This window comes from Neolamprologus brichardi, chromosome 1 (genome assembly GCF_056152115.1).
Source record: "Neolamprologus brichardi isolate AB-2024 chromosome 1, ASM5615211v1, whole genome shotgun sequence".
In the NCBI taxonomy this organism is placed as follows: domain Eukaryota; kingdom Metazoa; phylum Chordata; class Actinopteri; order Cichliformes; family Cichlidae; genus Neolamprologus; species Neolamprologus brichardi.
In genome coordinates, this window is record NC_142104.1 from 45,412,516 (window position 1) to 45,429,695 (window position 17,180).

General features: G+C 48.2%; 1 protein-coding gene across 2 annotated transcripts in view; it reads right to left on the bottom strand.

Moving 5' to 3' along the window:
- LOC148106535 (protein NLRC3-like) overlaps positions 1–17,180 on the bottom strand; it is a 60,205-nt gene that overhangs the window by 28,014 nt on the left and 15,011 nt on the right. The window contains exons 6-8 of one of the 2 annotated variants that reach the window (XM_087843156.1): positions 14,430–14,508; positions 2,978–3,206; positions 1,034–2,840 (exon numbers count right to left, since the gene is read on the bottom strand). In XM_087843156.1, coding sequence (XP_087699282.1) covers positions 1,034–2,840; positions 2,978–3,206; positions 14,430–14,508 — 2,115 coding nt within the window. Of the gene's footprint in view, positions 1–1,033; positions 2,841–2,977; positions 3,207–14,429; positions 14,509–17,180 lie in introns of those variants that run through there. The other variant, XM_087843157.1, reaches the window with a different exon arrangement.

Genomic DNA, 17,180 nt, shown 5'->3' on the forward strand with positions numbered 1-17,180 from the left:
GGCAGACCACAAAGACATAATAATTCTCCACCAGGAACACCAATTATGAAATTTCTGGAGCACAGAGACAAACTCTATAGTGAGTGGGAAGACAAAGACATTTTTTTCCAAGAATTAATGAGAGATTTTTCTGAGACCTATCATCAGAAATGCATAAGCAATATAAGAAAAATGCAGTAGCAGAAGAGCCTGGTTAAATGATATGAAGTGACTGTGTGACCAAGACTGATTGTGACATACACAAAGTGAATTCACATCTTGAACTAACTAGTGCACTGATGCAGAAATGTTGGTTAAAGATCTGACAGGGGATTTCTTTAAATCACCCCGTAGTTCTTCAGCTAAGACACCTGAGTTAGAAAACACAAACACTGCAGTTGTCTTTACTCGCGAGGGCAGTCATGGACGCACGACCTGCGTCTCATCACTGTCTGCGTTCTTTATTTATAATTGTCTGTATGTCTGTGTGTGTGTGTGTGTGTGTGTACAAATAGCTTCTTATTCTAAGAACTCTGAGCTGAGGTTCCCCTTTTTCTAAATCTGTATGTTCTTACAGAACGAGGAAGCTATTAGTTGTTTATCACACAAAAGTACATGTCAAAAGTCACGTAGACATTTGCTTAGTGATCAATAAAAGAATACATTTCATGAAGCTGATCACATTATATAAAAACAATATTCCTTTGACAAGATCGGAAGAGAAATGAGGGAGAGTGGAAGAGTGAATTAACAGTAAGACAAAACTGAATCATTCATTGTGCCTTTGATATGAACAAAATATGTTATAGATTTTTTTTTAAGATTTGTTTTTCATGTGTTAATGATTATCACCTATGGGATCACCAATAGGCTAGGTATTGATGGCACTCTGGTAAAGATTACATCCACAAACTCTTCACAAATGACACTTTTACTACTATGAAACAATAAAAATCTCTAAAAATCTTACAATTTTTAAAATTGTGCCACCCTCTGTTTTTTTTTTTTTTTTTGTTAAATACAATCAACAAAAAGAAAATACCTATTTACTCACAGAGCTTTGTTGGAGAGTTTGAGCACTGGCAGCAGCCTCAGAAGAGCCTCCTCTGAAGCAGAGTATTTCTTCAGGTCAAACACATCCAGATCTTTTTTTGATGACAGTAAGATGAAGACCAGAGCTGACCACTGAGCAGGAGACAGTTTATCTGTGGAGAGACGTCCTGAACTCAGGGACTGTTGGATCTCTTCCACTAGAGAACGATCATTCAGTTCATTCAGACAGTGGAATAGATTGATGCTTTTCTCTGCAGACAGATTCTCACTGAGCTTCACCTTGATGTACTGGACTGTTTCCTGATTGGTCTGTGAGCTACTTCCTGTCTGTGTCAGCAGGCCTCGTAGGAGAGTCTGACTGGTCTGCAGTGAAAGACCCAGGAGGAAGTGGAGGAACAAGTCCAGGTGTCCATTTGGACTCTGTAAGGCCTTGTTCACAGCACTCTGGTAGAAGTGTTTCTCTGCAGATTTTCTTGATTCAGACTTCTGGGAGGTTGTTTGTTGTTCTTGCAGCAGATTGAGTCCAGAGTTGATGAAGGTCAGATGGACATGAAGAGCAGCCAGAAACTCCTGAACACTCAGATGGATGAAGCAGAACACCTTGTCCTGGTACAGTCCTCTCTCCTCTTTAAAGATCTGTGTGAACACTCCTGAGTACACTGAGGCTGCTCTGATATCGATGCCACACTCTGTCAGGTCTGATTCATAGAAGATCAGGTTTCCTCTCTGCAGCTGATCAAAGGCCAGTTTTCCCAGAGACTCAATCATCTTCCTGCTCTCTGGACTCCAGTGTGGATCTGTCTCAACTCCCCCATCATACTTGACTTTCTTCACTTTGGCCTGAACCACCAGGAAGTGGATATACATCTCAGTCAGGGTACTGGGCAGCTGTCCTCCCTCTCTGGTTTCCAGCACATCCTCCAGAACTGTAGCAGTGATCCAGCAGAAGACTGGGATGTGGCACATGATGTGGAGGCTTCGTGATGTCTTGATGTGGTAGATTATCCTTCTGGCCTGCTCCTTATCTCTGAATCTCTTCCTAAAGTATTCCTTCTTCTGTGGGTTGGTGAACCCTCTGATCTCTGTTACCATGTCTACACAGTCAGGTGGGATCTGATTGGCTGCTGCAGGTCGTGTAGTTATCCAGAGGCGAGCAGAGGGAAGCAGTTTCCCCCTGATGAGGTTTATCAGCAGCATATCCACTGAGGTGGACTTTCTAGGGTCAGTTAGGATTGTAGTTTTGTTGAAGTCCAGAGGAAGTCGACACTCATCCAGACCATCAAAGATGAACACAACCTGGAAGTCTTCAAAGCTGCAGATTCCTGCTTCTTTGGTTTCAGTAAAGAAGTGATGAACAAGTTCCACCAAGCTGAACTTTTCCTCTTTCAGCACATTCAGCTGTCTGAAAGCGAATGGAAATATGAACTGGATGTCCTGGTTGGCTTTGTCTTCAGCCCAGTCGAGGGTGTATTTCTGTGTTAAGACTGTTTTCCCAATGCCAGCCACTCCCTTTGTCAGCACTGTTCTGATTGGTTCATCTCTTCCAGGTGAGGCTTTAAAGATGTCTTCTTGTCTGATTACTGTTTCTGGTCTGTCTGGTTTCCTGGATGCTGTTTCAATCTGTCTGACCTCATGTTCATCATTGACCTCTGCAGTCCCTCCCTCTGTTATGTAGAGCTCTGTGTAGATCTGACTCAGAAGGGTTGGGTTTCCTGCTTTAGCAATCCCCTCAAACACACAATTGAATTTGTTCTTCAGACCAGATTTTAGCTGACTTTGGCTCCACTGGAAGTTCCTAATGGAAGCTTCTAAAAACAAACAAACAAAATCAGACAATAAATATCAAGAATTTATCAAGTGTACATATTATGAATCCATGTTGGTCTCATTATTTATTAGGGTCTCATTCATTCAACATCTTAAATCTTTAAAGAAATTCTCATACTGCTCTGCAGCTGGTTGGCCAGCACATCCTGCTTCATTATCCTTAGAATGTGCACTGCAATCTTCAGAAATGCCTCTCTGCTGCTCCTTGTCTGTTCTTCATCCTCACCCTCTAATACCTTCTCATCCTCCTGCTGACTCTGTAGGGATTCAGGGTAATCTGGACTCATAGCTTTCTGGATCTTCTTAAGTTCATTCTTCACAAAAGTGATGACATTGTCTTCCAGCAGCTAGAACAGAATACTTGATCAAATATTCAGTCATGGTAAACCCTCAACCAATTTTATGGTGAAGTGGAGCATAGATATCCAACAAACCGAATAAAATAAAAACTATAGGACGGGGTAATAATGTACCATCTATTAATATATACACCTGTGTACCGGCATGGGGTCTGTGGCTCAGTTGCAGGGGAGGGGTGGAGCAGTGAGTTTAGGGAACAGTGACAGAGAAGGCTGGCTGGCACAGTTGATATCCATAATGCTAACCATGCCTTCCCTATTTCAGTAGCTGCAAGGGCCCATAGAAGAGAGAGTTGGAGAACAGGACAGAAGTGTGTGTGTGGGTACTGACTGAAGATATAGCAGCTGGAAAGCTGGTTGAAAGCAAAAACATATGTAAATAAACACTCAGTTATTTTGCAATGTAGGGTCCAATTGGGTCCTTCTATCACAGTGGTGCCAAGGCTGTGGTATGACAGACCAGCTATTGGCGCAGCCCGTCGAGGTGCTGGCACAAATGGTGGCACAGCTGGTCACCATGTACATGGAGCAGGCAGCGGTGAACCAGTAGTGACAGAGCTCCGCCAGATGCGGGAGGGAGTCTGTGTCGTCCCCCCCCCCCCCCCCCCCCCCAAAAAAAAAGAATGGACTCTTTCACTGCTATTCAAAGAGCTCTTAGCTTGCCCACTGCGGCAAAGGGGTCGTTTTGTGGGTGTATACCCTTGATTGCCTGGTCCTCACGATGGAGAAACATCGGGGTAGGCCGGATGGGACCACCCTTCACCAGGTGTCTGTTCGATGAAGCGGCTCGGTGGCTGTAGCCTGGGCCCACAGAAGGTAAGGATTGAGCGATGAAACTGGTCTTCCTGGTGCAGTTGGTGGAGGGTCTTCAGCAGGCACTGATGAGTGGGCCTGCTACCTCCAGCCCACCAGTTTGGATACAGCGGTAATCCTTGCAGAGGACCATCTAATGGCTCAGCCGAGGGATCCACCCTGTATGGTGGTGGGCAGTTTCTGGCGAGAGCAGCATAGACAGGGAAAGAGTGCTGGAGGTGCGGGCTATGCGACTGCCAATTGTGGTAGAAATGTCTTTATTTTATGTATTAATCACATATTTTAACCATATCACTTTAGTAGTAATAATATCACTTTGTCACTTAGTGTTGTATGCATGAATGTTATCACAAGTGGGCCTCATGTTTTATTGCACTCTCACAGAGGGCTTTTTGTAGTCTTGAAGATGTCCAGATACCCTGCTCAGGGAGGTAACACTGAGTGAAAAACAGAGTCATAATTCTTTCTGTAAGGCTGAAGGTATAGCCCCCCCTGTGAAATGGAGCCGGCATGTAAGAGCTGTGGAATGATCTTTGTTTGAGAAAATCTGTGTGTATATATAAAGTGGTCAGGGTGGTGGCTATTTTCAGAGACTGTTTAACCAGAGCATCCCTCCTCATTGCAATGTGTTCTTCTTTTTTTATTAAAACCCACTTTAAAACCATGCTCGCTGGGGGTGTTTGCAGGTTATTTAAAATTTCCACAACACAATCCATCAGGCTGAGGGTTGTCAGTCAATTATTCTACATCTCACCTATCTTGTTCGGACAAGCGTCTACCATCCTCAGACTGATGAGTTGGTGGAGCAGCTGAAGAAGACTTTAAAGTCCATGATTCAAACGTTGGTGGTGGTCCCCATCTTTAAGAAGGGGGACCGGAGGGTGTGTTCCAACTACAGGGGGATCACACTCCTCAGCCTCCCTGGGAAAGTCTATGCCAGGGTGCTGGAAAGGAGAGTTCGTCCGCTAGTCAAACCTCAGATACAGGAGGAACAATGCGGTTTTCGTCCTGGTCGCGGAACACTGGACCAGCTCTTTATCCTCTCGAGGATACTTGAGGGTGCATGGGAGTTTGCCCAACTAGTCTACATGTGTTTTGTGGACTTGGAGAAGGCATTCGACCGTGTCCCTCGGGGTGTCCAGTGGGAGGTGTTGCAGGAGTATGGGGTGTCTGGCCCATTGCTACGGGCCATTTGATCCCTATACAACCGTTGCAAGAGCTTGGTTCGCATTGCCGGCAATAAGTTGGACTCGTTCCCGGTGGGTGAAGGGCTCCGCCTGTCACGGTTCTGGGTCAGTTTCGACCCAGTATTTTGAGTTTTGGATTGTTAGTTTATTTTTGGATAATTGTCGTGGTTTTGGGCACTATGAGGTTTATTATTATTATTATTAGAATTCTGTTTCTGTTTATTCATGTTAAGGATTTGTTCTCGGTTGTATCTCACGTTTAGTTTAGTTCAGGTTCCATGTGTCATTCTCCGTCTGTCTCTCAGTGTCTGGTCTGCGTCTTCCTGTAGTGTTCTCATTTCCTGTTTTATTGTGAAGGTTTGAGTCTCATGTGAGTGTGTTCAGTTTTCCCTCTGTCTCGTCTTGTTGATTATTCCCAGCTGTGTCCACCACCTGTGTGTAATTCCCGTGTTTCTCTGTGTGTATTTAAGTCGTGTCCTCTGTCATTGTAGTTGCTGGTCCGTCTGCGTTCCCACCATGTTTCATCTGTGTGTTCCCTGCTGTCAATCCGTTTCTGCTCGCTCTCGTTCATGTTCAGGTTCGTGTTCTGTATTCAGTTTGTTCCCAGTATAGTTTAGTCTTTGTTCGGTTCGCCTTTTGTCCATTTTTAGTTTGTGTTTAATAAACCACCATCACACCTTTACAAGTGCCTGCATTTGGATCCTCCTTTATTTTCCACACGGCTCATCTCACTCGCCGTGACAGTACGGACCAGCCAGATATGGATCCAGCGGCATTCAGCCCACCCAGGGAGCTTCAGGAGGCCGTTATCGACTCTGTTTCTATATTAATCAACCAGTGGTTAGAGCATGAGGGAGAAACGTCTCTTTACACTGTGGAAGCCGACCTACAACACCTTATTTCCTGCTACCCCTGGTTATTAGACTCACTGCACCCGCTCGTACAGAATTTTGTTCTTCACGAGCTTGAGCTTCACCTTCACCCTCCCGCCGCTACCGCTCGCCCACTCGCTTCAATGGAGGACGTGCCGTCCGACCCGCCGGACGAGGAATTACCCGGTCCGTCGGAGCCGTCTCCAAGAGGAAAGCGACGTTCGCGCCGCCGGCGCGGCACCCCACAGCCGGATGTAAGGACATGTGAGCAGTCGGCTGTGGTGAGTGAAAGGGACACTTTTTCTGCTGCATCAGATTGTGTGACTGTTGTTTCTGGGGCAATTTTTTGTGTTTTTACTGAGGATAACAATGATTTCTCACCCATGGCCATAGCTTCTAAGACTGCCTGTTCTGAACCCTCGTTCCATGTTTATGACAGTGTCCGCTCAATTGCCCCATCCTCACTTCCATCCCAGTCAAACGCCAGGCCTGTAGCGCTGCCCTCAGTTCAGTCAGCAGCCCCGCTGCCCTCAGTTCAGTCAGCAGCCCCGCTGCCCTCAGTTCAGTCAGCAGCCCCGCTGCCCTCAGTTCAGTCAGCAGCCCCGCTGCCCTCAGTTCAGTCAGCAGCCCCGCTGCCCTCAGTTCAGTCAGCAGCCCCGCTGCCCTCAGTTCAGTTGCCACTAGCTCAGCAGCCTACCCACTCATTCACTCAGTCATCATCCTCACAGCCTCATTACAAGCAGGGAACACACTTCATACAAATGTTAGCTGGTTCACTTAAGCTGGCCGTCTCAGAGGCAGTTGCTCCCTCTAGGGCCTCCCCAGAGGCTGGGTGTCAGCCACCAGCCAACTCTGGACCCCTAGAGGTCAAGATGCCAGCACCAGCAGCTTCACTAGAGGACTTTACTGAGCAGTCTCAGCCGTCATCCCCTGCTGAGAGCTCCAGTGAGTTCACCCCTCTGCCCCTGTCCTCTGCTGGGGGACCAGAGGGATCCATTCAGCCGTCTATCTCAGCTGGAGGGCCGGAGGAGCCCGTCCAGCCTCAGGTTTCGTCTGCTGGGGGTTCGGGAGAACCCAGCCAGCCACAAGTGTCGTCAGCTGGGGGTTCGGGAGAACCCAGCCAGCCACAAGTGTCATCTGCTGGTGGGTCTGAGGAGCCCACCCAGCACCACACCTCATCTGCTGGGGGTCCTGGAGGACCCAGCAAGCACATCCTCACGTCTGCTGACGGTCCGGGGAAGTTTGTTCAGCCACCACCTGCTGAATCATCCCCTGTGTCTCCTACACCGTTGCCTGCATCCACATCACCTCCTGCGGCATCACCGCCGTCAGGTTCCGCAGCCGTGCCGCTGCCGTCAGGTTCCGCAGCCGTCCCGCTGCCGTCAGGTTCCGCAGCCGTCCCGCTGCAGTCTTCATCCACGCCTGGTCCAGCCTCTGTGCCTTCATCCTCGTCTGGTCCAGCCTCTGCGGCTTCGCCTTCGTCTGGTCCAGCCTCTGCGGCTTCGCCTTCGTCTGGTCCAGCCTCTGCGGCTTCGCCTTCGTCTGGTCCAGCCTCTGCGGCTTCGCCTTCGTCTGGTCCAGCCTCTGCGGCTTCGCCTTCATCAGAGCCCGCTCGGCCTGTTCTGCCTCGCCTCTGGCGGCCATTTTCCAGGCCTCTGGGTTGGCATCATGGCCATTGTGGACGGCCTCCGGAAAGGGTTCGTTGCCGCCGCTGGCCTCGCGGCCGACCTCCGGACCTGCTCTGTGGCCGCCGTTGCCGTGTGCACGGTCGGCCTCCAGACCTGCCCTGTGGCCGCCGTTGCCGTGTGCACGGTCGGCCCCCGGAACCGTTTGCCCGTCGTTGCCGTGTGCACGGTCGGCCCCCGGAACTGTTTGCCCGTCGCCGCCGTTGCCGTGTGCACGGTCGGCCCCCGGAACTGTTTGCCCGTCGCCGCCGTTGCCGTGTGCACGGTCGGCCCCCGGAACTGTTTGCCCGTCGCCGCCGTTGCCGTGTGCACGGTCGGCCCCCGGAACTGTTTGCTCGTCGCCGCCGTTGCCGTGTGCACGGTCGGCTCCCTGGACTGTTTTGGCTCTTGTGTTGTCGACCCCCGACTTTCCTGTGGACTCGTGAATAGTCTTGTTTTGTGTTGGCCTGGTTTTTTGGTTTGATCTGGACTGTTGTGCTCCTTGTTTTTTGTTTCGGGCCCTCCTTCCTGGACCCCCTCCGCCCGCCCTGGTCTGGTGCTCGGTTTTGTTGTCCTGTTTTCTGTTTAGGGCTGTCGGGAGCCAGCCCTTGGAGGGGGGGTACTGTCACGGTTCTGGGTCAGTTTCGACCCAGTATTTTGAGTTTTGGATTGTTAGTTTATTTTTGGATAATTGTCGTGGTTTTGGGCACTATGAGGTTTATTATTATTATTATTAGAATTCTGTTTCTGTTTATTCATGTTAAGGATTTGTTCTCGGTTGTATCTCACGTTTAGTTTAGTTCAGGTTCCATGTGTCATTCTCCGTCTGTCTCTCAGTGTCTGGTCTGCGTCTTCCTGTAGTGTTCTCATTTCCTGTTTTATTGTGAAGGTTTGAGTCTCATGTGAGTGTGTTCAGTTTTCCCTCTGTCTCGTCTTGTTGATTATTCCCAGCTGTGTCCACCACCTGTGTGTAATTCCCGTGTTTCTCTGTGTGTATTTAAGTCGTGTCCTCTGTCATTGTAGTTGCTGGTCCGTCTGCGTTCCCACCATGTTTCATCTGTGTGTTCCCTGCTGTCAATCCGTTTCTGCTCGCTCTCGTTCATGTTCAGGTTCGTGTTCTGTATTCAGTTTGTTCCCAGTATAGTTTAGTCTTTGTTCGGTTCGCCTTTTGTCCATTTTTAGTTTGTGTTTAATAAACCACCATCACACCTTTACAAGTGCCTGCATTTGGATCCTCCTTTATTTTCCACACGGCTCATCTCACTCGCCGTGACACCGCCAGGGCTGCCCTTTGTCACCGGTTCTGTTCATAATTTTTATGGACAGGATTTCTAGGCGCAGCCAAGTGGCGGAGGGCTTTCGCTTTGGTGGCCTCAGAATCTCATCTCTGATTTTTGCGGATGATGTGGTTCTGTTGGCTTCATCAGGTGAGGGCCTCCAGCTCGCACTGGAGCGGTTCGCAGCCGAGTGTGAAGCAGCGGGAATGAGGATCAGCACCTCCAAATCTGAGGCCATGGTTCTCAGCCGGAAAAGGGTGGAGTGCCCACTCCGGGTCGGGGATGAGTTCCTGCCCCAAGTGGAGGAGTTCAAGTATCTCGGGGTCTTGTTCGCGAGTGATGGGAGAAGGGAGCCAGAGATTGACAGACGGATTGGGGCTGCCGCTGCAGTAATGCAGACGCTGCACCGGTTCGTCGTGGTGAAGAGGCAGCTGAGTGTAAAAGCGAAGCTCTCAATTTACCGGTTGATCTACGTCCCTACCCTCACCTATGGCCACGAGCTGTGGGTAGTGACCGAAAGAACGAGATCGCGGATACAAGCGGCAGAAATGAGCTTCCTCCGAAGGGTGGCTGGCCTCTCCCTTAGAGATAGGGTGAGAAGTTCGGCCATCCGGGAGGGGCTCAGAGTAGAGCCGCTGCTGCTCCACATTGAAAGGAGCCAGCTGAGGTGGTTAGGGCATCTGACAAGGATGCCTCCTGGGCGCCTCCTATGGTGAGGTGTTCCAGGCATGTCCCACCGGGAGGAGGCCCCGCGGCAGACCCAGGACACACTGGAGAGATTATATCTCTCTGCTGGCCTGGGAACGCCTTGGTGTTCCCCCGGATAAGCTGTCTCCCTAGCTCTTTCTATCCCTCTTCTTCTCTATTTTTCTCTCCCTCTCCTGCTGTTAACTTTTTTCCCAACTCATCTTTCTTTCTTCGTTTTCTTTTACGTACCCTGTAATAACTGTAATAACCAATAAAAAATCGTAATAAAATTATAACAAAATATGACTATCAAGTGGACCATTATAGCAAATGCCATAATGTTCCACTTGGGAAAATAAATCTGTTGGGCATTTTTTGGCCATCAGACGATAATTCTGATTGCTACACTGCTTGGCAGGACAGGCAAAAAAAAAATAAAGAAGAAGAAAAAAAGACCTAATTACAGAAAACTGTGAGGAAGTTCCAAGCTCTGCTAAGAATGAAATTCAGTACATTCTTGATCTGGGAGCCAAGCTACACACATTGGGGAGAATTTTTTTCAGGTAGAGGATGTTGACTCGGAAGTGGTGCAGTCAGACAGCGGAGGAGCAAAAACCTCCTAATAGCATGGAGAGGCTGAAAAAACTTCTCTGTTGAGCCTGTTGAAGGAAAAAGTTAGGGTCCATTTGTCAAATTTCACCATTCATGCCTCCCTCCATTGTGATGACTGTGTTACACAGGCCCAGAGGGTGGATGTTGCTGCACTGCCTTGTCTCCAGATTTCAACAAAAATATGGCCTTCTCTACTGTGTATGGTTTGGTCCAATTTGTCACACTTTCTTTCAGCTGGTTTGGACCCCCAGCCAGTTGGACCGGGGATCAGAACAAGTGTTTCATGGACAGGATACTGCATCCACATGCCGCATATGCTGCCGCCTACTTGGATGATGCCATCATCCACAGTGACACCTGGTCAGAGCATGTACAGTGGATAGCTGTGGTTCTGGAGTCCGTAGTGCAAGAAGGGCTCGTGGCCAACCTGAAGAACTGTGCAGTTGGGTGCAGGGATGTACACTATCTGGGGTACCACTTGGGTGGTGGGCAGATGTGCCACCAGTTAAACAAGACAGAAGCCATCACATCCTGTCTGAGTCCCAAGACCAAAGGAAAGCTGAGATGGTTCCTGGTGACTACCACTGGACTACATGCCGAACTTTTTGACCTGGCCAGTCCCTTGCCCAGTCTCACCTGAAAAGATGCTTCAGATATAGTCCAGTGCACAGAGCAGTGCCAGGCAGTGAGGGCAAAGAAGGCTCTGTAAGAAAAGCCCTGCTCCAAACTTTTCCCTCCCTATCCTGCTGACAGAAGCCCCAAACAGGGGGCTGGTGGCCATTTTGTTCCAGCAGGTAATGGGTGTGTGTGTGTGTTTGTGTGTGTGAACTGCCCTATCGTGTACATCAGCCGGTTTCACACTAAGCAGTCCATTTTTATATCATCTTTTTTTGAGCAATTAATAATACACATTATCGAAAGTTCTTATTTTTTAAATCCTTCAATAATGTTCTTCCTTTGTAATAAATAATTTACACATGTTAATTATCGTGTTATTTGTTAGAAACTGTTTATTAGTTTATCCATCCATCCATCCATCCATCATCTTCCACGTATCTGGTGCCGGATCGCGGGGGAAGCAGCATAAGCAGAGAAGCCCAGACCTCCCTCTCCCCAGCCACCTCCTCTAGCTTATCCGGGGTAACACCAAAGCATTCCCAGGCCAACCGAGACATATAATCTCTCCAGCGTGTCCTGGGTCTGCCCTGGGGTCTCCACCTGGTGGGACATGCCCGGAAAACCTCGCCCAGGAGGCATCCTCTTCAGATGCCTGAACCACCTTAACTTGCTCCTTTCGATGTGGATGAGCAGTGGCTCTACTCTGAGCCCCTCCCGGATGGCTGAACTTCTCACCCTATCTCTAAGGGGGAGGCCAGCCACCCTTCAGAGGAAGCTCATTTCTGCCGCTTGTATCTGTGATCTCGTTCTTTCGGTCACTACCTACAGCTCGTGACCATAGATGAGGGTAGGGACATAGATCGACCGGTAAATTGAGAGCTTCACTTTTACACTGAGCTCTCTCTTCACCACAATGGACTGGTACAGCATCCACATCACTGCAGCTGCAGCACCAATCCGTCTTTCAATCTCCGGCTCCCTTTTCCTGTCACTCGTGAATAAGACCCCGAAATACTTAAACTCCTCCACTTGGGGCAGGACGGACTCTCCTTTCCAGTACCCTGGCATAGACTTTCCCAGGGAGGTTGAGGAGTGTGATTTCCCTGTAGTTGGAACACACCCTCCGATCACCTTTCTTAAAAATGGGGACCACCACCCCGGTCTGTCAGTCCAGAGGTACCGCCCCTGATCTCCACGCAACATTGCAGAGGCGTGTCAGCCAGGATAGCCCTACAACATCCAGAGCCTTCAGGAACTCGGGGCGGACCTCATCCACCCCAGGGGCTCTGCCACCAAGGAGTGGTTTAACTGCCTCAGTGACCTCACCCCCAGAGACTGGCGGGTCATCCCCCTCATCCCCAGACTCTGCTTCCCCCCGGAAGACGTGCCAGTGGGATTAAGGAGATCCTCCAAGTACGGTACAGGTAGAGCGCCACTTTCCCCTCTTCAGTCGCCTGAAGTTTGCCAGAATCTCTTCGAGGCAGTCCAAAAGTCTTTTTCTACTGCCTCTTCGAACTCCTTCCACACTTTTGCTTCAGCCACTGCCCAAGCTGCGTTCTGCTTGGCCTGTCGGGTACCTATCAGCTGCCTCCGAAGTCCCACAGGCTAACCAAGCCCGATAGGACTCCTTCTTCAGCCTGGTGGTTCCCTTCATCTCTGGTGTCCACCATTTGGTTCCGGAGTTACCACCACGACAAGCACCAACCACCTTGCAGCCGCAGCTCAGTGCAGCAGCTTCGGCAATGGAGGTGCGAAACATGGTCCATTTGGACTCAGTGTCCCTGGTCTCCCTCGGAATGCTGTTGAAGCTTTGCCCTAGGTGTGCGTTGAAGATCTCGCAAACTGGGGCCTCTGCCAGCGCACCCTCACTATACGTTTAAGGCGCGCCGGGTCTGTCCAGATTCCTCCCCCGCCACCTGATCCAACTCACCACCAGGTGGTGATCAGTTGACAGCTCAGCCCCTCTCTTTACCCGAGTGTCCAGAACATATGGCCGCAGGTTTGGTGATACAATTACAAAATAGATCATCGACCTGCTGCATAGAGCGTCCTGGTGCCACGTGCACTTATGGACACTCTTATGTTGGAACATGGTGTTTGTTATGGCCAAACTGTGGTTTGCACAGAAGTCCAATAACAAAACACCACTCGGGTTCAGATCAAGGAGGCCGTTCCTCCCAATCACACTCCTCCAGGTCTCACTGTCGTTGCCCACATGAGCATTGAATTCTCCCAGTAGGACAACAGAGTCTCCAGGTGGAGAACCCTCAAGCACCCCACCCAGGGACTATAAAAAGGCTGGGTACTCTGAGCTTCCACTCGGCGCATAAGCACAGATAACCGTCAGGACCCGTTCCCCGACCTGAAGGCGCAGGGAACAAACCCTCTCATCCACCAGGAAGAACCCCAATGTACAGGCAGCAAGCCGAGGGGATACTAGAATACCCAGCCCGCCACCTCTCACCAGGGGCAACTCCAGACTGAGACAGAGTCTAGCCCCTCTCCAGGAGACTGGTTCAGGAGCCCAAGACATGCATTGAGGTGAGCATGACTATATCTAGCCGGCACCTCTCAACCTTGCAACTAGCTCAGGCTCCTTCCACACCAGAGAGGTGAAATTCCATGGCCCAATTGCCAGTCTTGGTAGCCGGGGATCAGTCCCCGAAGGGCCTCCACTCCTGGCCCCGCCCGGCACAAAATGCGCCCAACCCCTACGGCGCCTCCTGCGGGTGGCGAGCCTGCAGGAGGATGGGCCCACTTCCCCTTTTCGGGCTGTGCCCGGCCGGGCCCCATGAACTAAGGCGCGGCCACCAGACGCTTGCCCTCGGGTATCCTCTCTGGGCCTGGCTCCAGGGCGGGACCCCGGTAACCCTATCCCAGGCAGGGTAACGTGTTCCCTCGATGGTTTTCTTATAAGGGTTTTCTGAATCGCTCTTTGTCTGGTCCCTCACCCAGGACCAATTTGCCATGGGAGAGCCTACCAGGGGGCAAAAGTCCCCGGACAACATAGCCCCTGGGATCCCTGGGACACACAAATCCCTCCACCATGACAAGGTAGCGATTCACGGAGGGGTATTAGTTTATTTTACTGTATTTTTGCCTACCATCTATTATGTACTTGTCAAATCTTGATTCAAATTTAAAAAAAGAAAAAAGAAAGATGAAAATTAACAGAGTAATTTCTCTCAGATATCACTTGTCATGACTGCTGGGGTTAAAATTACCCCTCTTAGCATTTCTAGTGTTAAAAAGTGCTCAGCTGTGTTTCCACTTCACTGAGGCTTATGTACAATGCTACAAAACTAGTATTTGTTTTATGTACCAATACACTAAAACATGCAAACTAGAGGAGGCAGAGATCTTACCACCATTTTTGTTTTGTTTTGTTTAGATTTTTTAATGGCAATCAACTTTCCATCCTAACTTAAACACCCAGTGTGTACATGTCTGAACAGAATAAATATAAAAGATATATACACACCTTAAATATGGACAGAAGGTGTGTTTGATGCTGCTGGTCAGACTGACCACCAGGAATTTCTGTGCTCTCCTGGTCCACTCTGTGGAGAAATAATGAACAGTAGTAAACATTTTATGCCACTGATCCTCCAAGTCAGACAAAAAGACAGCTTCCACTTTCTAATGCCTGGACCTCTATTTCAGACACCACAGGCATAGGCACAGACAATCCTGAAGATTACCAGCTCTTTGTAATCTTTCTAACTGTCTAGTTATGTTAATACTAATAAAAAGAAAATCTAAATCATAAGTTGTTGGGTTTTTATTTTTTTTTACTGGCCAGAGAAAAATTCTAATATTCTTATAGAAACCAGATGAGTTCGACATCCCTTTTAAAATCTTCTGTCTGCCAACTCCTTGCATGTGCCAATATTTAGTTTTGTTTCATCTCAACACCAATCATGTTCTCTCTTTCCTTGGTGTTTTGGCTCTGAGATGATAAAACATAGATATGATCCTTCATATCTTGAGAGTCGAGGTAAAGGCAAAAATTAAAATCTCTCTATATAAAATATGATTAGGTGGCTACTGGCCATGGCAGATTTCACAAGATGGTGTTTAGTCTATGAGAATGCATCAATTTGTTAGATGTAATTACACACTAATCAGCATATTTATTATTAGTGTGTTGGCGTCATAGTGGCTTATTAGCAGCGATTAGCGGCTTGGATATAAATAAGACAAAAAATATATCTCAAACTAAGCTAGAGACAAAAGACAGACAGAGACAAGACTGGAGGAACAGAAGGGAACACAAAAGGGGACTAAAATCTATCATCAATAGAACTGAAGCAAGGGACTAAAAGTCATGAAACAAACAAACACAAAAAAGTCCTAAAATCAGACTACTAACAGGATACTATGAGCCGCGAACATAAATCCCATCTCTAAAAACAAATCACAAACTCGCTAAACTCAGAATACTGGGTCAATGACTCAGGGACCCTGTCACCATCTGCATCTGTCAATGGTGGGTCCTGGCCAAAGCCAGCTCTTTCACCTGGATCTATTCTCAATTTGACCTAGCCTCCACTGTGAGGAAATTTGATTCTAACTTGAGTGTTTTGTCTTAGCTTGCTAACCCAAATCTTGAAATGAAACTTCCATTTTTTTGTGTGTTGGTCAATAATAAAACCATATGTGGTTCTGAGCCTTGAGCATTATAGGTCTGGGTTTTTGGTTCTCTGTTAATGAATGCTGACATTATGTTTTCCGAGACTACAATCTTTAATTCTGAGCATCTATTCCTATTGATGTTGAGGCTAGGTCATCTCTGAATGTCTACCATTGTTGTTACAACTCTTGGTTTCAAGAATCACTTGTATTTAAGTTTGGCTCTTTCTGTATATTAGCATGTTTGATTTTTTTTTTCTTCCCAGTGGCAGTGAACCCCAGGAGGTCCGCCGGTCCAGATGGGGTGAACGGGAGGGTCCAAAAAGAATGTGCAGATCAGCTGGCCGGGGTCTTCACTAAGATCTTCAATGCTTTACACTCCCAGTCCTGGTAACTGGTCCAATGCCACATCATGTCCTGCCTGCCACCCACACTTGATCCACTTCATACAGAGATAGCAGTTCAGCTGAGGACACCATTGTTACAACGCTTCACACCGCCATCTCCCACCTGGAACACCATGGGTGTTATGCCAGGCTTCTCTTTATTGACTTTTGGTCTGCTTTTAATACGATACTCGCAGATAGATTAATAGTAAAACTGCTGGATATTCAATTCAATTCAATTCAATTTTATTTATATAGCGCCAAATCACAACAAAAGTTGCCTCAAGGCGCTTCATAGATACAGAGAAAAACCCAACAATCATATGACCCCCTATGAGCAAGCAGTTTGGCGACAGTGGGAAGGAAAAACTCCCTTTTAACAGGAAGAAACCTCCGGCAGAACCAGGCTCAGGGAGGGGCGGCCATCTGCTGCGACCGGTTGGGGTGAGAGAAGGAAGACAGGATAAAAGACATGCTGTGGAAGAGAGACAGAGGTTAATAACAGATATGATACAATGCAGAGAGGTCTGTTAATACATAGTGAGCGAGAAAGGTGACTGGAAAGGAAAATCTCAATGCATCATGGGAATCCCCCGGCAGCCTACATCTATTGCAGCATAACTAAGGGAGGATTCAGGGTCACCTGGTACAGCCCTAACTATATGCTTTAGCAAAAAGGAAAGTTTTAAGCCTAATCTTAAAAGTAGAGATAGTGTCTGTCTCCCGAATCCAAACTGGAAGCTGGTTCCACAGAAGAGGGGCCTGAAAACTGAAGGCTCTCCCTCCCATTCTACTTTTAAATACTCTAGGAACAACAAGTAGGCCTGCAGAGCAGGAGCGAAGTGATCTAATAGGGTGATATGGTACCACAAGGTCATTAAGATAAGATGGGGCCTGATTATTTAAGACCTTGTATGTGAGGAGCAGGATTTTGAATTCAATTCTGGATTTAACAGGAAGCCAATGAAGGGAAGCCAAAACAGAAGAAATATGCTCTCTCTTTCTAGTCCCTGTCAGTACTCTTGCTGCAGAATTTTGGATTAGCTGAAGGCTTTTCAGTGAGGTTTTGGACATCCTGATAATAATGAATTGCAGTAGTCCAGCCTGGAAGTAATAAATGCATGAACTAGTCTTTCAGCGTCACTCTGAGACAGGATATTTCTAATTTTAGAGATGTTGCGCAAATGGAAGAATGCAGTCTTACATATTTGTTT